Here is a 22,754-nt window from a genome sequence, read left to right as displayed (position 1 = left end):
GGAGTGATGGGAAGGAAAGGGTTCCCCAGCACCATTCTGGGAAAAGCTGCAAACGTAAGGCCGGGGATCCGGGAGAGAGCAGAGTGTGGGTGGGGCCCAGGCCAGCCCCCATCTGCCCCCTTCTCCAGCAAACAGACTAAGCACCAGCAGAACCACTGTGCGTAGGGGCGTGCCGGGCGTGTAGCACTGCTTATGAGCGTTTCAACACCTGGCCTCCGTGAGAGTAGGGGGAAACTCTAGACTTGAAATGGCACTAGGGCTGGCACTGTGGCACAGTGGGTTAAAGCCCTGGCCTGAAGCGTCGGCATCCCATATGGATGCCGGTTCCAGTCCCTGCTGCTCCTCTTCCGATCCAGCTCTCTGCTGTGGCCTGGGACAGCAGTAGAAAATGGCCCAAGTCCTTGAGCCCCTGCACCCATGTGGGAGACCTGGAAGAAGCTCCTGGCTCCTGGCTTCAGATCGGCGCAGCTCTGGCTGTTGCAGCCATTAGGGGAGTGAACCAGCGGATGGAAGACCTCTCTCTCTCTCTCTCTCTCTCTGCCTCTACCTCTCTCTGTAACTCTTTCTTTCAAATAAATAAAAATAAATCTTAAAAAAAGAGAAAGAAATGGCACCGATTTGGGGGGCAGACATTGTGATGCAAGGAGTTAAGTCATGGCTGGAGCCCTGGTTCGAGTCCCGGCTGCTCCACTTCCAATCTAGCTCCCTGCCAATGCACCTGGGAAGGCAACAGAAGATGGTCCAACTGCTTGGGCCCCTGCACCCGCGTGGGAGACCCAAACACTTCCAGGCTCCTGCCTTCAGCCTGGCCCATCCCTGACTGGGGAGAGAACCAGTGAATGAGAGATAACTCTCTCTCTCTGTCTCTGTCTCTGTCTCTCTCACACACACACACAACACAGTCTCTCTGCCTTTCAAGTAAATCTCTAAAAAAGAAAAAATGCACAGATTTGAATTGCAGTTACCCTCCCGTCCCTTACTTGAATTGACAACTTGGGGAAATTGCTCCTGACTTTCAGAGTCTCATTTCTTTATCTGTAAAATGAGGTCGACTCAGGTAGCTCTGCAGAAGTTATTCGTTACCCAGTATTCCTCAATGACAGAGGCGCAGTCCCGCCTCCGCGGCCCGACGACCAATTACAGCTCGGCCCGCCTCCCGGGTATGCAAATTCCAAGAGAGCTTGCGGAGCGCCTGGCTCCGCCCCCTCCTCCAGGCCAATCAGAACGCGGTCCGCAGGAGCGGCGCCGGGGGTCGCGCGGTTCAGCGCCCTCCGCGTCCCGCGAGTAGTGTTTCCATGGTGACCGCTGGGGGCGGGGCTGAGGTGCTGCCCGGGCCTGGGCGGAGAGGCGCGTTCCGGCCGGCGGCCCCCTCGCCTCCGGCCTGCGCCCCCCGGAACGGACGCCTGGTCCCCTCTCCGCTCCTTCCGCCCCGCTCTGGCACCCCGAAGGTCTCCTGCGAGGGACGCGGCCTGAAAGCCCTGAAAGGAGACGGAAACCTCTTTCCAATGAAGGCGTTCCGCTGGGCATCCGGCGTGGTGCGGATGTCTTCTGGGGTGTGTCTGATGAGGAAAGGGGGCGCCGAGCGGCCCAGAGGCTAAGTCTGGGGCAGCCCGGGCTTGGGTGCCAGGAGAGCCGCCCGCCAGAGCCCAGGTCTCCCCTGTGCGCCCGGAACAAGCGTGGAAGGTGAGGGCGGGGGGACAGTGAGATTCAGAAAAACAGAGCTGGAAGACCCAAAGAGGGAAGGAAAAGTCCTGCGAAGTCGGACCGGGAGGAAAGGGAGTGGTCAAGATGGAAAGGAAGAATCCGGAGGCGAGGGGTGGGAGGGGACGCAGCGGGGTCCAGAGAAGCCAGCTCCCGAGGGGGGGAGGGGCGACAGGTGCTTATCATTATTATTATTATTATTTTAAGAAAGGAACGTGGGACAGGCGTTTGGCACGGAGCTTAGGTCGCACATTGGACTCCCGCACCCACACTGAGCCTGGGTTGGAATCCCTGCTCCGAAGCCAACTCCCTGCTAATGCGCACCCTGGGAAGCGATGGTGATGGCTCGGATACCCTGGATTGTGTTCCAGGCTCTGGCTTGGGCCTCCTGCAGTCCTGGCCGAAACAGGCATTTGGGGTGTGTGTGTGTGTCTCAAATACTTTTTAAAGGGGGAGGGGGTCTCGAGGCGCGAGACGCCAGAGGGGACGACGCGGCCCCCAGCCCCACCCCGCCCGCCCTCCACACACGCGCACACGCACACACGCGGTCGCACAGGAAGGAGGCGTGGTCGCGAGCTGTCCGCGGGTCTTTATTTGGGCGGGCGTGGGGGGCGCTCAGGGCGCGCCCAGCACCAGCAGCTTCTGCATGTAGGAGTTCAGCCACTGACGGCGCTCCAGGGCGGCCAGCAGCCGCGCGCGCTCCCGGAAGGCCACGTCGTCCGCCAGCGCCAGGCTCCGCCGCGATGCCAGGGTGGCCGGGACCGCCCGGGCCCGCGCCGGGATGCGGAGGCTGCGGGGAGACCCGGAGTCGCCGTTACCGCCCGCCGCCGCCGGGCTGACTCAAAGCCCCTCTTCCCCTGGGCAGGTCCCTGTGTGCCTGCACCTGCCGCCCCCCCCCCCCCCCCGCGCTCGGCGCGCACGTGGCTCCCGTCGGGCGCCCAGCACGCCCCGCCCGAGGGCCGGGTCCGCTTCTGCACCTGCTTTGCTCACGGCCTTTCCCGGTCTTTCTCTCGCCCACTCCCCCGTTGCCCCCTGCCCCGCCCCAACTCTGCCATCTCTGGGTCTCTGCGGCCCTGTCTCTGGGTTTGTGTCCCCCTTTCTGGAATTCACTCCCTTCTCCGAGTCCCCACCCCTCCCTGGAAGTCCTAGGCCTCGCACGCACCTGAGAACCCCTGCGGGGGGCAGGGCGACTCCCGGGGTGGGACGGGCGCCCCCGGGCACAAGGAGCAGCAGCAGCAGCAGCCACACCCGGGGGCTCCTGGACACCTGGTGGGGCTCCATCACCTGCGGGGAAAGGAGGCGCGGACACAGTGAGGTCCGTGTCAGGGCCCAGAGCCGCCGGACTCCGCCGAGCACCAGCCCCCGGCTGCCTCCCGCAGGGCCCCTACCGCAGCGGGCTGGGGCAGCGCCGGCCAGCAGCCCCCCTTATATCCCCTCCACGGCCCCCGCTCGGGCAGTGACGCAGGCCCGGGGCCGGGGTGCGAGGTCGGCCGCCCCCCAAGGCTCATTAGAAACAGCCAGCTGTAATGAGAAGCCGGGGGTGGGGGCCTCGCTGCTGCCTTGGCCGCCACCAACTAATTGGGACCCGAGCCGGGACCAGAAGGGAAGAGGGAGGGGAAGAGATGGACAGACTGAGGAGTGGACACAGGAGGTGTGGCCGAGGGATAAAAATAGCGACCATCATAGCAGAAGACAGAGACTGAGAGAGAAAGAGGGAAAAAGCCACTGAGCCCGGGGACTGATGGGGGACAGACACAAAGAAGACAGAACCCGGAGAGGGAAAGACAAAGAGGAGGAAGAAAGGGGGAGGGGAGGGGAGGCAAGAGGCTGTCCAGGTGTGTGTGCCTGGGGTTGAAAAGACAGCAACATTGGAGAAGCCGCAGAGGGACCATGAGCAGGGAGCCAGCCCGGGTCCCCTGCGGCTGGGCGTGCATTGTGAAGACAAAAGTGGCGGAGTGAGCAGGGCCAAGGCTGGCGGTCCTACAGGGGCAGCAGCCATCTGGAGACTTGGGGAGCTGGGCTCCAAGTTCCCCCAGAGAGGAGGGGGCCAGGCAGGAGTCCTAGGTCTGGGCGGGCTGGACAGAGACTCCACTCCTGCATTCTGGTGGGGGAAGGCCTGGGCTCCTTGGCCTGTGGGAGGGAGATGAGGGCTCTGCCTCCCCGGCTTTCAAGGGGGAATGTAGCAGGGCCCCCCAGACTCTCGGGTTTGGGGGTTGGGGGCTTGTGGGTAGGAGAGGACAGAGGGTCGAGACCCCGGGTCCAAGCGGAAGATAGCTTGCTTGCCTGCATCTCTCCCCAGAACATCCAACTCCCGTTCCCGCCCCCAGAGACAAAGTCCTTTACCCCTGTCCCTTTAAGAGCCTCATCCTGTCGCTAGGCGTCCAGGGTCCCCAGAGAGGGGGTCAGGTGCGTCACCTGCGCGCCCTGGGACCCTGCCTCCTGCTGCCCTGCCCGGAGCCATTCTTGCAGCAGGCACTGTCCCTGCGTCCAGCTCTGCTTGGCGGCTGTATCTCGGCCACCCCGGGGCAGGTAAGAGACCCCAGGACCCCCTTCCTCAGCCCCAGGGACTCCGCATTCCCAGCTCTGTCCTCAGTGCACAGGGAGAGGGAGGGGTCTGGCTCACAGGTGCGCCTCTCCTCTGCCCCTCCCCCCAGGCTGAGGAATCCAGACCCCTAGTTCTGGACCCAGGCACCAGGGACCCAATTCCCTTAGAATGCAGCACCCACGAATTCCAACCCCCAAACCCTTTCTGGGAGCCCTCCTAGCCTGGCTGCCTCAAAATCCTAGGCCTGTGAACTTGAGGGCTGCAAAGCCTCTGACGAGCTAGGAAGCTCCACCCTCAAGTCCCCTCACCCTGTGGGGTCCAGGAGCCTGAGCCCCCAGCAACCTGCCCGCCCAGGCCCGGGGGCCTCTGCCCGTGGCCGTCCAGGGAGTCCAGCCCCACAGCCCTCCTTGGGGCCGTCTGAGCTCGGCGCACTGGGAGCCCAGCCGGCTTGTAGAGGTGTCATCCCCTCCCAATTTTTCCAGGACCCCCTAGGGAGATAGATAAGGCATTAACTATGACTCCCAGGAAGCCCCGCGCCTCTGTCTCCCTGGGCCACCGAGGCCAGCGCCGGGGTCCTCCTGGGGACCGGTGGGCGTGGCCTCTGCGCGCGGTTGGGGCCCGCGCGCCCCTTCGAACTTAACCCCATTCTTCCCGCTCCTCCCTTAGCTGTAGGCACTTCCCAGAGCCATGAAGCCCTTCCGCTCCGTCCTCTTCCTCGTCGCCTTCCTCCTTGTCCAGCTGGGTTCCAGAGCTGCCCCCACGGCCTCACCGTCTTCCGGCTCCGACCCCGCCGGGGTGGGCCGCCCCTACCAGACCTCCCCTCTGGCTCCTGAAGCGGCCGCGGGAGATGGGCCCGAGCCCTCCCAGACCCCTGGCGCGGCTTCCCCGGAGCCCTCTGCCCTCGGCTCCACCGAGACGCCCGCGCCTGACCTCGGGGAGACCCTGTTCTCAGAGGCTCCTGAGACCCCCTCCCGCGACCCACTCACAGCCTCTACCCCAGAATCCCCGGGCACCCCAGACCCTTCTGAGACCCCCAAACCTGACCCGGCTGAAATTCCACACTCAGCGTCACCCGTGGCCTCAACTACCCTTACCCAAACCACACACCCGGAACCCCCAGAGACGCCCAAACCTAACGCCACAGAAATCTCACGTGTGGAAGCCCCAGAGACCCCAAATCCCGACCCCACCAAGACCCTTGACCCCACATCTCCAGAAACGCGTGACCCCGACACCACTGAGGCTGCAGACCAGACCCTGCAGCCTGACCCTACTGCGACCCCCAACCCAGAACCCCATGTGACCCACAACCCCGGCCCCACAGAGCTCCCCACAGCCCACTCCCAGAATGCATCAGAGACCCCCGTGACCTGTGACCCGGAGATCCCCACGACTCCTCCCCCAGACACGCCTGCAACCTTCAAGGAGGAAGCTACCGCCCTCGGCGAGGCGCACCTGAGCCCCACACCTGACACCCCGGCGGCCACCCAGCCCGACTCCCCGAAACTGCCCCCCTCAGAGTCCCCAGGGGCCGTGGAGCTGAAGGCCTCCCAGAACTCTAGCTCCAAAGGGCCTGACACCCCTCCTCCCTCAGCCCGAATCGCGAGCCCCCCTGCGCCCCCAGGACCCCCCAACCAGCCGGCGCCTGCCACTCTGAGGGACCCCCCAAGGCGCAGCCGAGGCGACAGCGTCAACACCATCATCGTGGTGGAACGAGTGAAGGAGACCGGTGAGGGAGGGGCTGGCCCGGACGCCCGGGGCCGAGGGAGGAGGCGCTGCGGCCCGGGCCGAGGGAGGAGGGCTAGGAGCTGAGCGCGGTCTGCTCCGCCAGGCGTGACGCTCGTGGGGCGCCCGCGCGGCGCGGGAGGCGGGGCCCTGTGCCTGTTCTTCGCGGGGACCGGGCTGCTGATCGGCATCTTCCTGCTGCTGTGGTGCCTGTACCGCCGCGCGGCTCGGCACCGCCCCTTCGCACACCACCGGCTCCCGGACCACGGAGACGAAGCCGGTGAGAGCCCCGCCCCCACCCCGCCCCCTCCACGTCTCCTGAATCCGCCCTCACCCAGCACCCAAGGGCGCCCTGCACAAACGGACGGGTCCCCCATATCCAAGGCCAGTGAAAGCCCTGGCCCCCTAGGGAGGCGCTGCGTCGGGCCTGGAGCCCGCCCTTTCCCGCTTGGCGTGCGTGGCCACGCCCCTGCACTACAGGCCCCGCCCGGATGCGCGGAAGCCCCGCCCCGCGCACTGCAGGCCACGCCCCTGCACTACAGGCCCTCCCAGACGCTCAGAAGCCACGCCCTGCATACTGCAGGCCCCACCCAGATGCACAGAAGCCACGCCCCGTGCACTACAGGCCATGCCCCGTGTGCTGCAGGTCACACCCCCTGCACTACAGGCCACGCCCAGATACGAGGAAGCCACGCCCCATGCACTTTAGGTCACGCCCAGGTGCCTGGAAGCCACGCCCCTGCACTACAGGCCACGCCCAGGTCCCGTGCCACACCTCCCGTGCTCAATCCGGAGCCCCCACTCCGTTTAAAAGTCCGGTTCGCACGGGGCTGTGAGCGCGGCGATGCGGAGTTTCCCTGGGGCCTCGGCATGGCCAGCGGCGTGGCCGTTAGGCCGGGCACGACCCCGCCGCTTTGCCTCCGCAGTGATGCACCTGGACACCCCGAAGGACCCCTACGACCTGTACTTTTACGCGCCGGATGCCTGGGTCCCTTCGCACATCGCCACCAAGCAGCCGCCGCCAACACCCCCGCTGCCACCCAAGCTGCCCCCGCCGCCGCGCGGGGGCCGCCCGCAGCGCCTGGAGGCCCTGTCCCCCGCCACGCTGCCCGACAACTTCGTGTGAGCCCCGGAGGGAGGGGCACCCGGGGGTCTTCCTGGCCCGCTTCGCTGCGTAGCGGCCCGCTCTGACCGAGGGTCCGACCCAGAGATGCTTTTGCTGCGTGGGGAAACACGGGGGAGGCCCAATAAATCATGTTTAGACACCTGCCGTGCCTGAGCCCTGGGGCGGTGCGGAGGCCTGGGGCCGGCGCCTGGATCTTGGACAGGGGGCGGGGACTCCTGACCCCCAGGCCGCTGACCACGGAGTCTGTCACCGAAGCGTTTTATTGGGTGGGGGGCAGGGCAGGACTAGTCACAAAGACAGACACAAGGACGTGGCCCTGCCCCGGGGGGGGGGGGAGGACACCCAGCCCCAGCCCCTTCCCTGGGATGCCTCCGCTTAAGATCCCCAACTTCCGAGCTGAAACCGGGGAGTCCTCGAGGCAGAAGAATCAGAGTTTGAACCCTTTTAGCCGCCCTGAGGGACACAACAAATGGCCACTGAGAAACAGGGTGGGCTGAGCCACTCAGAAGAATAAAGTGCAAGGAACTGGGGGGAGGGGGGCGTCTTGAAACCACCGTGCACGGGGGAGGGGGGTGGTCGATGGCGGTGGCTTCGAACCAGCGAGTGGAGGGACTTGAGCAGCCGCCACTTGGAGCTGGAGACGCCACCAGAGAAAGTGCATGGGATGGCGAGGGGGCAGCAACGTTTTGGTGGTTTCCCGAGAGTTGTGCTGAGCTAGGGAGGAGGTCTTGGGACACTTGGTGCCTCAGCAGAACCTGCTGTGGGGGGGGGGGGGACTTGAAACCGCCATTTCCCCTTGGAAACGCTGGTGAGAATCAGTCCTTGGAATGGCGGGCAAGGGTGATGGGTTGACCCAAGCTGAGATGTGAAACTTCAGGAAGAGGAGCTCGGGCTTGTCTGAGAGGAGAGGGGAGCCGAGTGATCTCAGGGGTTAGTCTGAGAGTCCCTGGGGCTAAGAGAAAGGGAGCAGGTGCCCCTCCCCCAGACCACAAGAGAGACCAAGAGGTGGGACCCTCAAATAAAGCGGTGGAAGTGGAAATCTGAAACCGCCGAGGCAGAAGGGGTGCAGAGGGGCACCCAGTCCGCAGCTTCGTCACCCCTGAGAGGCAGCTGGGGGTGGGGGGAGAGAACTGGACAGCACTAAAACGAGGGAGACTGCCCCCCAGGCCTGAGGCCCGACAGAGAGGAGTGGGCACTGGACACTGTGGCCGGGGCCAGAGGTGTACGGAGTGGAGCTTCCCAGAAATGGCCGCTCAGGGAGAGGCACGTGGTCAGTAGTCCCGGACAGGGGGAGGGGGCCTCGGGGGCTGCATGGTGCTGTGTGTGGCCCCGTAGGAGGGGGGCGGGGCGGGGGGTGCCCCGGGGGGCTCAGCCTCGTCCTCCATGTCGCTGTCGTCACTGCCAGCCAGCTGGTCGTGGCCCACGAAGCCGCACTTCTCCTCGCTCATCTCCTCGGGCTCCGCCCACGGCTGCTTCTCTCCGGAGGCAAAGACCCCGTAGAAGATGACGCCCCCATAGTGTACCAGGGAGGCGATTAGGAACACGTACTGCCACTCCTCCCGGGTCTGCGGACAACAGGGGACAGTCGGGAGGACGCCGAGGCGGGAGGTGGGGCGAGGGCGGGGCAAGCCGGCCACGCACCTTGTGCTTGGTCATGGCGCCCACGATGATCGGGCACACCATGCCGGACAGCGTGCCCACGCCGTTGGAGATGCCCATGAGGATGCTGGCGTAGCGCGGGGCGATGTCCAAGTGGTTCACGTTGAACCCTGGCGGGAAGCAAGTATGGAGGCATCCCACCTGCCGCTCCCTGAGGGACACTCCCGCCCCTTCCGCCGCTCTTTCCAGTCCACCTCTGGCCAGGCTGGGAGGCCCTCCTGAGCCACGAGTTGCCCTGCAGAGCTGACCCCCAGGCAGCCCGACCCTAGGCTCTCACCGGAGATGGCGAAGCCGCTGAAACCCACGGCCAGGACCAGGAAGGAGATGGCAACGCCCTTGGAGTGTGAGTAGCCGACCACCAGCAGCAGTGTGGCCTCCATGCCGAAGCCTGCGGGGTGCGGGGCTCCTGAACGCGCCAACCTTTCCATCCCCCACCCTGCGCCAGCCCCATCCAGCCTCCAAGCGTCCGAGTCTGGCCCCTCCGCGCGCTCCACGGGACCTGGGCAGGTGCACCTTCCCCATACCCTGGATTTACGGAAGCCCAGCCCCTGACCACGCCCTAACTGTCCCTGCGTGGCCCCACCCCCGGATCAGGCCACGCCCACAGTGTCCAGACCACCCCCACCCCCACCCCCCGCTGTGCAGTGCCACCCCGCCCCCATCTCCACTTAGAGCCCTTCTCACAGCTCCTGTGTTGGGGACAGCAGCCTACCATGGCGCACCCGGCCTCGGCCTCGATGTGCAGGGGATAATCTGCCCCGTGCAGGCCGCCCCCACACCCCGCCCTGGCCCCACCGCAGTGGCCACGCCCCATCCCGCCACCTGCTGGAGCGGATGCTGGCCCCAGGCGGCCCGGAGCAGGTCCCGGCGCCGCCGCACTCACCTCCGCAGTTCATCAGCTTGCGCACGTTGGTGGTGGACATGATGCGGCGGCTCCGCAGGAAGTCGGCGATCTGGCCGCCGATGGGCACGATGATGGTCATGACCAGGTGCGGCAGCGCCGACACCAGGCCCACCTGCGGGAGCAGGTTGAGGGGGCGTGGGCGCCAGCTCCTCCCCCGCCTGGGGGACCCAGGACCCCCGCCCCCGGCGGTCCACCACCCTCGGCCACGCCCCCTGCCCCTGGAGCCCACCTTGCTGATCTCAAAGCCGAACACCTCTTCGAAGTAGGCGGGCTGCGAGATGAGAAGCAGGTAGAACGTCCAGCTTCGGCAGAAGTTGGCCACGATGATGGCGTAGACCGGCATGGACGTGAAGAAGCGCCGCCAGGGTGTGTTAAACTTCTGCGGGGGGCGGGGGAAGGGGCGAGCGCAGGGGCTGGTAGGCCGGAGACCTGGCCTGGGGACTCAGCAGCCCCGCTCGGACCTCCCTGAGATCCAGGGGACCGGACCCTCCCTCCCCTAAAGGTGCTGGCCACACCTTGTCTCGGTGTTGACTCGCGGGTCCCCGCACACCCCAGGAATAAAGGGGTTCTGGCTGTACGCTAGCCCGGCAGGTTCTCAGGTTACCCCCCGCCCCACGATGGCCCCTGAGGTCCCACAGATGTGAGCAGGAGGCAGGGGGGGGTCCTTTTTCTGTAAGTCTAGCCTGACATGCTAAGCCCGGCCCGCAGGTGTCAACCACACCTCATCAGCTTCTAATTCCGCCGGCGACCTAATCTGCCCCTGCACCTGCTGAGCCCCAGCCCCGCGCCCGCGCTGACCGTGACCGGGTTCATGAGCTTGGCGCTCTCGCCGATGGCCTCCTCAATGTACTTGCGCTCCTCCTCCGAGATGCTGGGGTGCAGCGCTGGAGACTCGTATGACACCAGCAGCCAGAACAGGTACCAGAAGATCCCGAAGCTGCCTGCGAAGGTCAGGAGCGGGGCCGGGCCAGGGTCACCGCCGGCCCCGCACCGCCCCACGCCGCCCCGCGCCGCCCGCGGCCCTCACCGTAGACGTAGAAGACAGAGCTCCATCCCGAGTACTGCACCAGGACCCCGGCGAGCGGCATCGCCACCACCGCCCCCGCGTAGGAACCTGCGGAGCGAGACGCGGGCGGGAGAACCGGACCACCTCCCCCCCAGCCGGGAGCGAGGGTCCCAGGCCGCGCGCTCACCGCAGAAGGCCGTGGTCGCCAGGCGGCTCCGCTCCAAAGGTGGGGCCCACTTGCTCCAGATCCCGTGGCAGGCGGGGTACGTGACCCCCTAGGGGGGCAGAGACAAGAGGTCGGGAGGGGCGGGGCCTGGGGCGGGGCCTGGATGGGCGGGGCGCCGGCGTGAGATGAGGCAGGGGCGGGGCCTGGGATGGGCAGGGCGGCGGTATGAGGAGGGGCCTGGGATGGGTGGGGCATTGGGATGAGCCGGGTCCTGGATGGGCAGAGCGCTGGGGCGGCGTCCTGGGTGGGTCCTGGGTGGGCGGGGCCCGGAGGGGGCGGGGCTTTACCTCCACCAGGCCCTGCAGGATCCTCACGAAGATGACGCAGCCGTAGTGCACGCGAGCCGCCGAGGGGATCAGCATGTTCAGGGTGGACGTGGCCACGATGGCGAAGCCGAAAACCCTGGTGGGAAAGGATGCGGGCAGGGGCCCGGTTACCCGCTACGTCGCCGGCCACAGCAGCCCAGCCCTGTGTCCCCCAGGACCCCCACCTTTCGCCATCACAAGCCACGCCCTCCTCGGAGACCTGCCACACCCCCCGTCCAGGCTGCACCGCGCGCTACCTGCGCCCACCCGCCTGGGGCCTCCGCCCACCCACCGCCGTACCTGTTGGCTGCGAATTTTTGGCAGATAAATCCTCCTGGAATCTGAGTGACAATGTAGCCCCAGAAAAAGGAGCCATGTATGAGGCCGACAGTCTCTGGATCCCAGCTGAACTGGGCTTTCTGCGGGCCAAAAGGCACATCAAACCAGCCGCCCTGCCCCAGGCTCCGCTCTCCACCAATCAGCACCCACACACCGAGCCCCTCAGCCAATCAGCAGCAGGCAACCCCGCCCGCCGCCGGAACGCCGGCCAATCGGCGCTCACGCCATCGCACCGCGCTCCGGCACGTTGCTAGGGTCTTGCTTCCTTAACAACGGGGGCGGTGGCTGTCTGGAAGCCTCGTTTTTGCCCGATTCTCAGCCTCGGTGCCCCCTCCCCGAGGGTCTGGGGGCTCGTTTGTGGGGGTTGCTCTCTTCCTCCACCTCTTTCAACTCGTGAACTGCAGAGCGACCTACACCTGCCCGAGGCGTGGGCAAGAAGGGGCGGGGCTTCCACTCCGGTTGTTTTTTTTTTTTTTTTTTTTTGGAGGCAGGGACAGGACCCATTATAGTACTGAAATTAAAAATACAGCAGGAAGTCTGAGATGAGGCGGGGTTTTAAGCGAGGACCAGAGCAGACAGGGGCGGGACTTGGGCTTCGTAGGGCCTTTAGGAAAGCTAAGAGCCTGCTCTAGAACTGGGGTTCAGTAGGTGGGACCCAGGGACACGGGTGTGACGCACAGGGCAACGCGCAGGGGTGAGGTCTTCGCTGTGCCATCAGGGGCCTGGGATGGGGCGGGGCTCAGGGGCAGCACGGTCTGTGACGTCACCGAGGCCGTGGGCAGGGCTGCGCTACCTGCACCACCACGTGGCCCCCGCGGTGGGTCGTGCTGTTGTTGACCATGGAGACGATGGCCACGCCCAGGTTGCAGCGGATGCCAAAGCTGATGCAGAAGCCCAGGCCGCTCATGATAGCGATAATGTAGCGGCGGGGCAGGCCGAAGCAGGTGCAGTCCACAACCGGCGGGTCGCGGGTCTGCGTCGTCACCGGGCGGCCGTCCGCACTGAGCTCCAGCGTCTCGGCTCCTTCCTGCCGCTTCTCCAGTAGGCTGAGGGGCAGCGAAAGTCCAAGAGTCAGAGGTCCAGACCCCCAAGCCCCTCCTCCCCACCACGCCGGAGGCTAGGCCAAACCCACTGCTGTTCAAGACCCGGAATTCTGGGCCCACACCCCTCCCTCCCCGAGAGCCCAGGCCCCTGACTCCCTCCTACACACACACAGTAATCCAGGACTCTCCGTCTCCCCCGTCCAGTGCTCGGTCCCCCTCCCCCCCAGCCTGGTCATCTTGGGAGGTTAAGACCCCAGACTGCCTTTTGGGATCCCAAAGCAGCTGCACCCATCCCCCAGCCCAAGCCCCCGGGACTCTCCAACCCCCTTTCCCAGATCTATTTGAGGAAGCCAAACGTGCTAAGGAGATGTTTCAGCAAAGGTGTCAAAAGAACAGATTCTCTTCTGGCGCATCTGCTATATATACCCCGACCCCTCCTCCCGCCCCTGGGGCCTGCGTGCCCTTCCCTGCTCCCAAGCCCCAGGTGTGGGCCAGCGCCCCTTCCCGGGAACAGGGAGGTGGGGGGCGGGAGACGTCGTGGCCCTGGAATCCAGCCGCCCAGCCCGGGCATCCCTGGGGAACCTTGAGTCTGGGCTGTCAGCCTGGGGGGTGGCGGGTGGTGTCCTGGCAGGGGACAGATGGCCCTGGTAGGGGGATTGGCTCATTCCCCAGCGTGGCTCTCGCCCCCGCCCGTTCTGGAGTCAGGATTGAGTCTGCCATGATGGGCAGGGTACTTGGAGGGCCGCCCTCAAAGCCACAGAGAGATGGCAGGGACAGCAGAGTGAGCTGCCCTGAACAGCTGGGGAAAGACCCAAAGGGTGGGCGATGGAAGGGGGGGCACCGAAGCCAGAGAGAGAGAGGGTGAGCGACCCCGGGGGAGGGAGGAGAGAGAGCCAGCCAAAGGCGGGCAGGGTTCTAGAGAGGGAGGGGCAGGGACCCAGGGAGAGGCACAGATGCAGGGGGAGAACAGAGACCAGAACACAGGAGACAGCGGCGGAGCAGACTGGAGACGTGGTTTGCAAGGTGCAGCCCCTCTCCGGGGCGGGTAGGCAGCCAGAGGACCGGGCTGGATCCCAGCAAGGGGCTAGAACAGATGGAGGCGAGGGAGACCGGGACGGGGGAGGAAAGAACAGCCAGACGGTCCAGGGGGAGGGAGGTGGAAGAGCCGAGAGAGAACACAGCCACCCCTCCCCAGCCTAGAACTTAAGGAGATGGGGGGGGCAGTTAAGGAACTGAGGGGTGGAGATAAGGGGGGGAGTGGAAAAAACCGGGGCGGGGAAGGAATGAGACTCTGAGAGAGGGAGCCAGAGAGAGGGGGCATTGAAGCCCCTGGAATGAACGGCACAGACCGGTAGGGACCCCCCTCCACACACACACACACATCAGAAACCGTCAGCCAATGGGATTAGACTTTGACCCAGGTTGATATCAGACGATATTTGACCCTGGAACTCGGGCTATGATGGCAGCCCCTAAAATGTGATATTCATGGTCAATGTTAGCAGATGTCCGGTCTCTCGCCAAGGCCTCCTAAACACTGCCCCTCGGTACATCCCGCGTCCACCACGTGAGAGCGAGAGGAGAACTGCGGAGAACTGCGGGGCGCTCACGGAGTAACTAAGAGGATGAGGGCTGGAGATGGGGCAGACAGGAGAGAGCCCCGGATGCTGCGACCCCAGGCCGGGGGCTCGCGTGGGGAGAAGTTGCTCCCTCATCTCTCTCCCACAGCCCCCGTCCCTGGCGGCAGGGAGTTCTCCACCTATTCCGCAGGAAACCTGGGAGCCTCCGTGGCAGCCTGGGAGGGGGCTGGCCTGGGTTCAGCCGCTGAGCCTCCCCCTCCCGACCCAGCCTCAGTTTCCCCTGCTTTGTCTAGAGCATGCCTAGGGATGCTGGGCACATCCAATACTGGGCATCCCTCCCCCCTCCCAGCATCAAAAGCAAACTCTCTGCCCGCCGTCCTGGCCGGAGCTCCCTGGGGCCCAGGTGAGACGGAGACAGAGAAACCCAGATGGGAAACAGCGGAGCAGAGGCCGCGGGAGGGGCTCGCGCCGCCCCCAGCCCCTCCGCCAGCGCTCCGCACGTCTCTCTCTCCCTCTCCTGACTTCTCACTGATGTATTTTGAGAAACTCGTGAAAGGAGGTGAGAAAAAGGGTGGGGAGGGGCTGGGAATGGGGAAGAGAAGGGGTGAGGTTGTCTCAGCTCCCTCGCCGCCGCCCCCCCCACCCGGCCACCACTGCACCATCCTCCTGCTCCCCCCCCCCCTTATTCCTGCCTCTCAGGTTACTAGAGGGTGGGGCGACTTCAGCCTGGAGCTGACTGCAGCACGCGGGACTCAAGCAAGACTTAGACAGGGACTGGAAGGGCCTGGTGAGCTGGACTCAGGGTCAGCCAAAGGTGGGCTCAGGACAGGGTCCGGGGGCCTGCAAGCAGGGGCCTGGTGTCCAGGCGGCCGTCTCCTCCCGCACTGTGGCCAGGTATTTTTAGGCTTTTCCGCAGCTGAGTAATTTCTCTGACTTGGAGCCAGGGATGGGATTGGGGGCGAGAGACTGGGAGGAGGTGTCCAGCTACCCCGAGGGACAGCCAGGTCACTGGGGTCACCACAAGAGCCCAGTTGTGGGGGTCTGCAGCGCCCTGTCTCCCCTCCCAGGGGCCCAGAACACCCTGGCTTCCTCCTCCCAGCTTAACCCCCATCAAGGACAAGGACCCACGGGCCCCAATCCGCTTTTAGCTGCAGATTAAACTCTCAGAGAGAGGGAGCCCGAGAAAGATGCTGAGGGGCGGAGAGGCCAGGGTGGGGGATCAAAACCCAGAGACAGGGCAGAGACCCAGAGGTCCAGGAAGAGGAGGGGCCCCAAGAGACAGGGACAGAGATGTAGGGTCAAGGGGGGATTGGGATTTGATGAGAGCAATGGCCAGAGAGTCAGAGAGGGGACAGAGACCCAGAGAGAGAGGACAGAGACCCGGGGGGGGGGGACAGAGACCCAGAGAGAGAGGACAGAGACCCAGAGAGAGGGGGGACAGAGACCCAGAGAGAGGACAGAGACCCAGAGAGAGGACAGAGACCCAGAGAGAGAAGGGACAGAGACCCAGAGAGAGGGGGGACAGAGACCCAGAGAGAGGACAGAGACCCAGAGAGGGGGGACAGAGACCCAGAGAGAGAGAGGACGGAGACCCAGAGAGAGAGGGGGACAGACACCCAGAGAGAGAAGGGACAGAGACCCAGAGAGAGAGGACAGAGACCCAGAGAGAGGGGACAGAGACCCAGAGAGAGAAGGGACAGAGACCCAGAGAGAGGACAGAGACCCAGAGAGAGAGGGGACAGAGACCAGAGAGAGGGGGACAGAGACCCAGAGAGAGGACAGAGACCCAGAGAGAGGCGGACAGAGACCCAGAGAGAGAAGGGACAGAGACCCAGAGAGAGGGGGGACAGAGACCCAGAGAGAGGACAGAGACCCAGAGAGGGGGGACAGAGACCCAGAGAGAGAAGGGACAGAGACCCAGAGAGAGGGGGGACAGAGACCCAGAGAGAGGACAGAGACCCAGAGAGGGGGGACAGAGACCCAGAGAGAGAGAGGACGGAGACCCAGAGAGAGAGGGGGACAGAGACCCAGAGAGAGAAGGGACAGAGACCCAGAGAGAGAGGACAGAGACCCAGAGAGAGGGGACAGAGACCCAGAGAGAGAAGGGACAGAGACCCAGAGAGAGGACAGAGACCCAGAGAGAGGGGACAGAGACTAGAGAGAGGCGGACAGAGACCCAGAGAGAGGACAGAGACCCAGAGAGAGAGGGGACAGAGATCTGGGGGAGGGAGACGTAGACCCAGAGAGAGAGGGGACAGAGACCAGAGAGAGAGGGGACAGAGACCAGAGAGAGGCGGACAGAGACCCAGAGAGAGGACAGAGACCCAGAGAGAGAGGGGGGACAGAGACCCAGAGAGAGAGAGGACAGAGACCTGGGAGAGGGAGACATAGACCCAGAGAGAGAGGTGGACAGAGACCCAGAGAGAGGTGGACAGAGACCCAGAGAGAGAGGACAGAGACCCAGAGAGAGGGGGGACAGAGACCCAGAGAGAGAGGGGGACAGACACCCAGAGAGAGGGGGCAGGGACCCTGGGAGAGGGGACAGAGACCCAGAGAGAGGGAGATCCATCGTGGAGTGGGGGTGGGTGCAGAAAAATGACCGAGATAATGAACAAGATCCCACCAGGGGGAGCGGCGCCATTGGAGACAGGGAGAACCCGCACCGGTGCGCGGGCGCCCCGTGCCGGGGTACCCCTGTCCCTCTGTCCGTCTGCGCCCCGGTGGGAGCGGACCCGCACTCCTCTCCCCAGACCCCGCCGCGCTCACCGGTGCAGCTTCCCGAGGGCGCGCCCCGCCAGCTTCCGAAACTCCTCCTGGCGGAACTCCATGGTGGCTGCCCCTGCCTCCCTCCGATCCCCCCGCCCGCGGGCCCGGGCGGCCGCGTCCGGGGTCCCGGGGTCCGCCCCGGCCCGGCCGGCCCCGCAGCTCCGCTCGGGGGGGAAGGAGGCTGCGAGTGCGAGCGACCCGGGGGCTGTCGCAGGACTGGGCGCCGCGGGCGGGGCGGGGCGGGGCGGCCGCGCCGGGCCCCGCCCCCCGCAGCCCTCGGATGCCGGTCCAGTCTCCGCCTGTGCAGCCCAGGACCACGCTCCGGGGCTCTGAGCTGCGAGCAGCCCCGCCCCGCAGTGCCGCCCCCTCCCCCAGGGACCCCCGCTCATCCCCGCTCTCTCGGGCTTGGATCCCCCTCCTCTCCTTCCTGCACGCTCCTGCGTTAGGGTGCCATCTTCCTCTGGGTGTCCCCCCGCCGCGCCCCTGACCCCTGCTCCCCGCCCTTGCGATCCCTGCCCCGGGCCCGGGTCACCCTCATCCAGCTCGCGCGCGCTCCCTCGGGTCTTCCCGGTGACGCCTTGCGCCCCAACCCCTCCTTCCCCTCCAGTGCCCCACCCACCCACCCCGTGCATGCCCCTCGCCTTTCCTCCTGACCCCTGCCCAGTTCCCCGGGGCCTGCCCGCGCTCTGAGCTCCGTCCCGTCCCCCGCGTTGTGTCCCCGCGCACTGCGGGGTAGAACCCTGGCTCCCCGCCCCTCTCCCGGGTGCTCTCTCGTGGTCGCTCCCTCCCCTCCACCGCGCGCTTCGGGCCGCAGATGCATTTGGGATTAAATTTTCATGAGGGTCCCACGAGCGGGCGGGAGGCGCAGACGGCGCGGCGGGCGGGCGGGCGCCGGGAGGCCTCTGACCGCGGCGGCCCCTCCGGGACTCGCTATCTGGTCTACGTGTGGGACGCCCCCGGCCCCCGAGGAGGCGCCGGCCGCGCGCCCGGACCCCCGGCCCCGAGAGGGACGAGCGCACCCGGGTCGGAAGTCGGAGCCGGCCGCACGCGCCCCCCGGTGGCCGCAGCCTCCCCGGCCGGCTGCGGAGGCGGCGGCGGCGGCGCGGGGCCAGGTGTGAGGGTGGAGCAGATGGCGAGGAGGAGGGAGTGGGAAGGGGGCCCCGCCGCTGCCAAATCCCGGGCCTCCGCCGGAACCATCACCATGGAGACCGAGGAGCGAGGAGAGGACCCAGCCCACACTGTCTCTGGACCTGGGACCTTGTGCGCCGCACGCGTCGCGCCGGCGAGGGGAGCTGCGGCGCTGCGCCCCCTGGCGGCCACGGCACCCACGCTCGCTGGCCCGCCGGCCAGACCCAGGCCGGACGCCTCCCGTCCACACCGACTCCGCCCAGCTCACTCCCTCACTGCCCCACGTCCGGATTCGACCTCAGCCAGGAGAAATCAAAGTACAAAGTCTGGCTGGGGACTGGCCACGCAGGCATCCTATATGGCCGCTGGTTCGAGTCCCGGCTGCTCCTCTTCCGATCCAGCTCCCTGCTGATGTGCCTGGGAAGTCAGCCCAACTCCCAGGGGCCCTGCACCCACACGGGAGATCAGAAGGAGCTCTGGCTCCCGACTGGCCACTGTGGCCATCTGGGGAGTTAACCAGCAGATGGAAGATTCTCTCTCTCTCCCCTTCTCTCTGCAACTCTGCCTTTCAAACAAATCTTTAAGTACAGAGTTGGGGCAGTTCCATCCGAGGGGAGCGGCGGAAGCAATACTCCCAAGGCAGGGGGCGGGCACTGAGGCCCCAGAGGGGCTGGGTGTGGCGGTGAGGACAAGGTCCCAGTGTGGGAAGCATGCCTGTCAGGGACCGGCAAGGGTGGCTCAAGAACAGCCCAGAGGCGCCCTGGGTGGATGTGCAGGGGAGAGCAGGCACCAGGGGTGACGGAGGGGCGTGCCGGCAGACGGCTCCGTGTCACCCGGCCCCAGTGAGAGCTCACAGTGGCCGGGGCACACAGCCTCCGGGGCCCGGCTGAGGGGTGTGCACCTGTTCCTGATCCATGGTCGGACAGTGACCAGCACAGGGTCAGCTCCGGGGCCCTGGGGAGGACTAACCGGGGAGAGACTGGGGCAGGCCTGAGCTGGGGCAGTGCCCTCGGATAGACCCCAGCCCAGCGTCCCTCTGCCTCTGACTCCCCCACGCACTCCCAGCCACAGACAGCAGAGTCAAAGACCTTTTATTTCAACGTCAGGAGAGCCAGCGGCCTTTCTGCACGCCCTCGGGTCAGGAGGGCACGGACAGCAGGGGCATGGACACCAGCAGTTGCTGGGGAGAGAGGGCAGAGTGAGGATTCGGCCCCGGAGGCCCCGCCCGGCCCCTCCGCCCTCGTCCCGGCCCCCCGACCCCACCTTCCTCTTGCGGTGGAAGGCCGCCCGGCTCTCGGCAGCGCTGATCCGCAGGGGGATGGTGGCATCCAGGTGGTACAGCTGCTGGGGGCCCCCCAGCACCAGGCGGTTCTCCCCAATCTCCAGCGACAGCTCCCGTGCTCCGTCCTGGGGACACGGTGCCATCAGTCCCCACCAACACCCGAGGACAGCACCGCGGGCAGCTGACCGCCCCACATGTTGGAAACTGCATTTAAAGGGCCCCCGCGGGGCCGGCGCTGTGGCACAGCAGGGAGACCCGCCGCCTGGGACGCCAGCATCCCATGCGGGCGCCGGTTCGAGGCCCGGCTGCTCCACTTCCAATCAGCCCCCTGCTAACGCACCTGGGAAAAGCAGTGGAAGATGGCCCAGGTGCTTGGGCCCCTGCACCCACGCAGGAGACCCGGATGGAGCTCCAGCCCCTGGCTTCAGCCTGGCCCAGCCCCAGTCACCGTGGCCATTTAGGGAGTGAACCAGCAGATACAAAAGCTCGCTCTCTCTCTTTCTGTCCTGCTCGCTGACTTTCAAATAAATACAAATCCTCACAAAGGGGGCGGGGCTCTCCTGCCCAGGGTCCAGGCGAGGACACTGGTCATGAGCCTCAGCGACCGGGCCCCTCATCCCCGCCCAGCCTGTCCTCCCTCATCGCCCTGCTCCGCCCAGCGTGCACACCAGCTTGGGGAGGTCAATTTCGGCCAGGAGGAGGTCAGGGGCTTCCAGCCAGAGACTCAGGCGAGGCTTCTTAGGGCTGGAGAGGAACAAGGGCCAGGAGTGAGGGCGGCCGCCCAGTCCCTGCCAGCGCTGCCCCTCCCCCAGCCGGCCGTGCGGCCTAGGTGTCCGTCCCCCCCCCCCCCCCCGTTCCCAGAGCCCCAGGACACTGCCCAGCGCCGGGAGATGGAGGGAGACGGAGGGGGTCGCGTTGGGCAGGGCACCCCCGGAGGCCCACCCGCCCTCGGCTCCCGGAGAGGTGGGCGCGGACAGGCTCCCCAGCTCCTGGATCCTGGGCCGCTGCCGGGCGCGGATGTTCTGCTGCGAGATCGAGCCCAGGAAAGCCCGGTTCTTCAACAGGCGCCACTCTGCGGGCAGAACGCACAGGTGAGTGTGCCCTTCGCGCCCCGGGCCCGCCCAGCCAAGAGCCTCGGCCCCGCCCCCTCGCTGCGAGGCCTGACCACACCCCCAGCTCGGCTAGGAAGCCCCGCCCACCCTAGCCTGCGCACCAATCCGCCCCTCGCTCCGGCCGGAGGCCCAGGCGCTCACCCGGATTCAGCTGCAGGCTGTATTTGTCCTCAAGGCCCTCCCTGGCGATGGTGACCACGAGCTCCCGTAGGAAATCGCTGTTCTAGGGTAAGGGCGGGAGGAGACAGGAGTGGGCGGCGGGCTGGGGAGAGGCCCCTGCCCAGGCCTCGCCCCACGCCCACCCCACCTGCATCCTCCGGTAGAAGTCGCTGTTGACGGCTACGTCGTAGGCGGTGCAGCCCTGGCCTTCTGCAGGGAGAGAGGGGGGGTGAGACCCCCCACGGCCCAGACATAACAGGGCACAGAGGTCTGGCCACGCCCCTCCCAGTGCCCCCCACCCCCGGCCCGGCCCTGGAGACCCTCGCCCCACCTCCGGAGAGGAGCCCGAGAGACCTGCCCCCTTCACAGCTCGTCCAAGCCAGCCAGGGCCCCCCTGATCTCTCCACCTAGAACCTTCGCCCCCCCACTCTCAGATACAGCGCCTCCTCCAGGACGCCTTCCAGGGCCACATCCCCCCGCGTGGCAGCTGTCACCTCCGCCCCGCCCAGGGCTACAGGAGACACCAGCAAACCGAACGCATGCGCAGGCAAGAGAGCGATGGAGACGGGGGAGAAGGGCAGAGACGGCCGGCCCCGGGCTGAAGCCAGCTCGGAGGACGGGCAAAGGGGCGGGCGCCCGCGAGGCCAGGGAGTTGCCGCGGGCGAGGGGCAGCGGCCAGGGGACCGGGCTCGCCCCCGGTACTGACTTGCGTCGAGCTCGGCGTGAGGCTCCCCCAGGCTCATGGGGATGCGGAAGCCGGCTTGGTCCTCCTCCAGCACTCGGAGCAGCTCGTCCTCCGTCATGTCGGCCGGCGGCGGGATGGAGGCCGAGTGGCAGATGTTGATGAAGACCTTCCCGTCCGCCGGCGAGCTGGTCTTGATGCAGAAGCCTGGCGGGAGGAGCGTCCGGCCCGTCTCTGCACCGGCCTCTGTCTGGCTCGGCCCTCCCTGGGGCTGCGCCTCCGCCCGTTCCCTCCACATCCCTCCCTCGCCCTCTCCCTTTGAGTCACTGTCCCCCTGCGCCCTCCTCCCTCTGCGCCTGCTCTCCCTCTGGTCCTCTCTCTAGGTCCCCGTCTTTCTCACCGGGCTGGGGCTGGATCTGCGTAGATTCTGCTCTTGCTGTCTGGGCTTGCTGCAGCTCCTTAGAGGCCTGTGACAGAAAACAACATCCAGACCTGGGGTCTTCTGGGGGGTCCCAAAGACCCTCCCCAACCCCACTTTTTCCCCAGCACAGCAAAACTTTGAGCCGAGGAACTACAACTCCCGTGAGCCCCGTTTGCGCCCTCGTGCATTCTGGGATCTGTAGTCCCATCTGGGAGCACAAAAAAAAAGAGAGAGAGAGAGAGAGAGAGACCCTCAAATCCCCAGGGAGCCAGGAGCCCGCACCTGCAGCAGCAGCTCCTCAAACCGCGCCGTCTCGGCACCCATCGTCTCCGCCTCGCTCAGCTCCGGCGCGAGAAGCTTCGAATCCGCCATGACCCTGGGGAGGAGACCTCTGCACCCTCGACGAGAGGCACCCTCCCCGGGATCCGAACTCCCGACAGGGTGGCGAAAACCTAAGGCTCCAGCCCGAGGCTGCCATCCCCCGGCTGTCGTCTAGCCCACATCTTGCGAGTAGGCGCACTCTCGGTCCCGCATGCTGGAAGTGCACCTGAAAGCCCCGCTTCCGCCCTCTGTCACCATGGCAGCCGATCAGTCAGCACTTCCGGCTCCCAACGCCCGCCCCTCGCCCCAACCACCAATCACGCTCGAAGCCTGAAGACACGCCTCTCCCTCAACCAATCCAAACTAACCCTGAGAGAGCGCGCGAACGCGAGCCAAATGCCACACTTCCTGTATCGATCACAGCCACACTCCACTCAGGGCCGCCACGCCTTTGAACCTTAATCTCAACGGCAATCCTGGAAGACTCCCTCTGATCTTTGAACTGAGGCTTCGTCCCAAGTAGATGTACTTCGGACTAAAAGCTGCACTATGTCCTATACAAACAAGGCGGCCACCCTTCTAAATCCGAAGCCCCCTATCTATCCTCAAGCCGCTGGCATTCCCCGCCCTCACCTGCGCCCCGCTTTACGGAGTACGCATGCTCCAACCCCTTTCCCAGCGCGGGTGGTAGGCGGGGTCACCCGGGCCTAAGGCGGGGACGTGG

At 66.1% G+C, this 22,754-nt stretch overlaps 4 protein-coding genes across 6 annotated transcripts; 1 reads left to right on the top strand and 3 right to left on the bottom strand.

Annotated features, from left to right (window-relative positions):
* Window positions 1-2,316: 2,316 nt before the first annotated feature.
* On the bottom strand, window positions 2,317-2,985 carry PTH2 (parathyroid hormone 2). Its single transcript, XM_062176248.1, has 2 exons — window positions 2,864-2,985; window positions 2,317-2,491 (listed from the first exon to the last, which is right to left on the bottom strand). Exons 1-2 carry the CDS (start codon window positions 2,980-2,982, stop codon window positions 2,317-2,319), a joined length of 294 nt encoding a protein of 97 aa, XP_062032232.1. The 5' UTR covers window positions 2,983-2,985.
* A 1,948-nt stretch (window positions 2,986-4,933) lies between these two features.
* On the top strand, window positions 4,934-7,229 carry GFY (golgi associated olfactory signaling regulator). The gene is made up of 3 exons (XM_062175909.1): window positions 4,934-5,975; window positions 6,078-6,251; window positions 6,898-7,229. The coding sequence occupies exons 1-3, from the start codon at window positions 4,934-4,936 to the stop codon at window positions 7,095-7,097; spliced, it is 1,416 nt and encodes a 471-aa protein (XP_062031893.1). The 3' UTR covers window positions 7,098-7,229.
* Window positions 7,230-7,450: 221 nt separating this feature from the next.
* Window positions 7,451-17,003, bottom strand: SLC17A7 (solute carrier family 17 member 7). Of its 2 annotated transcripts, none has more exons than XM_062176305.1 (12): window positions 16,926-17,003; window positions 12,330-12,582; window positions 11,498-11,616; window positions 11,180-11,294; window positions 10,854-10,941; window positions 10,688-10,774; window positions 10,459-10,601; window positions 9,890-10,039; window positions 9,640-9,772; window positions 9,034-9,144; window positions 8,739-8,866; window positions 7,451-8,662 (listed from the first exon to the last, which is right to left on the bottom strand). In XM_062176305.1, the coding sequence occupies exons 1-12, from the start codon at window positions 16,985-16,987 to the stop codon at window positions 8,369-8,371; spliced, it is 1,683 nt and encodes a 560-aa protein (XP_062032289.1). In that variant the 5' UTR covers window positions 16,988-17,003; the 3' UTR covers window positions 7,451-8,368. The 2 variants fall into 2 exon arrangements, with proteins under 2 accessions (XP_062032289.1, XP_062032290.1); XM_062176306.1 differs by having other exon boundaries at window positions 11,498-11,538.
* Window positions 17,004-19,127: 2,124 nt separating this feature from the next.
* On the bottom strand, window positions 19,128-22,750 carry PIH1D1 (PIH1 domain containing 1). Of its 2 annotated transcripts, none has more exons than XM_062176323.1 (10): window positions 22,664-22,750; window positions 21,992-22,085; window positions 21,689-21,755; window positions 21,313-21,495; window positions 20,755-20,816; window positions 20,589-20,670; window positions 20,278-20,407; window positions 20,004-20,079; window positions 19,317-19,460; window positions 19,128-19,233 (listed from the first exon to the last, which is right to left on the bottom strand). In XM_062176323.1, the coding sequence occupies exons 2-10, from the start codon at window positions 22,079-22,081 to the stop codon at window positions 19,192-19,194; spliced, it is 876 nt and encodes a 291-aa protein (XP_062032307.1). In that variant the 5' UTR covers window positions 22,082-22,085; window positions 22,664-22,750; the 3' UTR covers window positions 19,128-19,191. The 2 variants fall into 2 exon arrangements, with proteins under 2 accessions (XP_062032307.1, XP_062032306.1); XM_062176322.1 differs by lacking the exon at window positions 22,664-22,750 and adding an exon at window positions 22,399-22,657.
* Window positions 22,751-22,754: the final 4 nt, after the last annotated feature.

The sequence above is a fragment of the Lepus europaeus genome, chromosome 19, assembly GCF_033115175.1.
Source record: "Lepus europaeus isolate LE1 chromosome 19, mLepTim1.pri, whole genome shotgun sequence".
Classification (NCBI taxonomy): Eukaryota; Metazoa; Chordata; class Mammalia; order Lagomorpha; family Leporidae; genus Lepus; species Lepus europaeus.
This window is presented reverse-complemented; position numbering and strand designations above follow the sequence as displayed.

Coding starts and splice junctions, on each gene's coding strand:
- PTH2 (XM_062176248.1), bottom strand. CDS start 2,982: ATGGAGCCCCACCAGGTGTCCAGGAGCCCCCGGGTGTGGCTGCTGCTG. Junction 2,492..2,863: donor CCCCCCGCAGGGGTTCTCAG/GTGCGTGCGAGG, acceptor GTCTCCCCGCAG/CCTCCGCATCCCGGCGCGGG.
- PIH1D1 (XM_062176323.1), bottom strand. CDS start 22,081: ATGGCGGATTCGAAGCTTCTCGCGCCGGAGCTGAGCGAGGCGGAGACG. Junction 20,817..21,312: donor TCACGCCGAGCTCGACGCAA/GTCAGTACCGGG, acceptor CTCTCCCTGCAG/AAGGCCAGGGCTGCACCGCC. Junction 20,408..20,588: donor CAGCCTGCAGCTGAATCCGG/GTGAGCGCCTGG, acceptor TTCTGCCCGCAG/AGTGGCGCCTGTTGAAGAAC.
- SLC17A7 (XM_062176305.1), bottom strand. CDS start 16,987: ATGGAGTTCCGCCAGGAGGAGTTTCGGAAGCTGGCGGGGCGCGCCCTC. Junction 10,040..10,458: donor AGCTCATGAACCCGGTCACG/GTCAGCGCGGGC, acceptor CGCCCCCCGCAG/AAGTTTAACACACCCTGGCG. Junction 8,867..9,033: donor CAGCGGCTTCGCCATCTCCG/GTGAGAGCCTAG, acceptor GCTTCCCGCCAG/GGTTCAACGTGAACCACTTG.
- GFY (XM_062175909.1), top strand. CDS start 4,934: ATGAAGCCCTTCCGCTCCGTCCTCTTCCTCGTCGCCTTCCTCCTTGTC. Junction 5,976..6,077: donor GGAACGAGTGAAGGAGACCG/GTGAGGGAGGGG, acceptor CTGCTCCGCCAG/GCGTGACGCTCGTGGGGCGC. Junction 6,252..6,897: donor GGACCACGGAGACGAAGCCG/GTGAGAGCCCCG, acceptor TTGCCTCCGCAG/TGATGCACCTGGACACCCCG.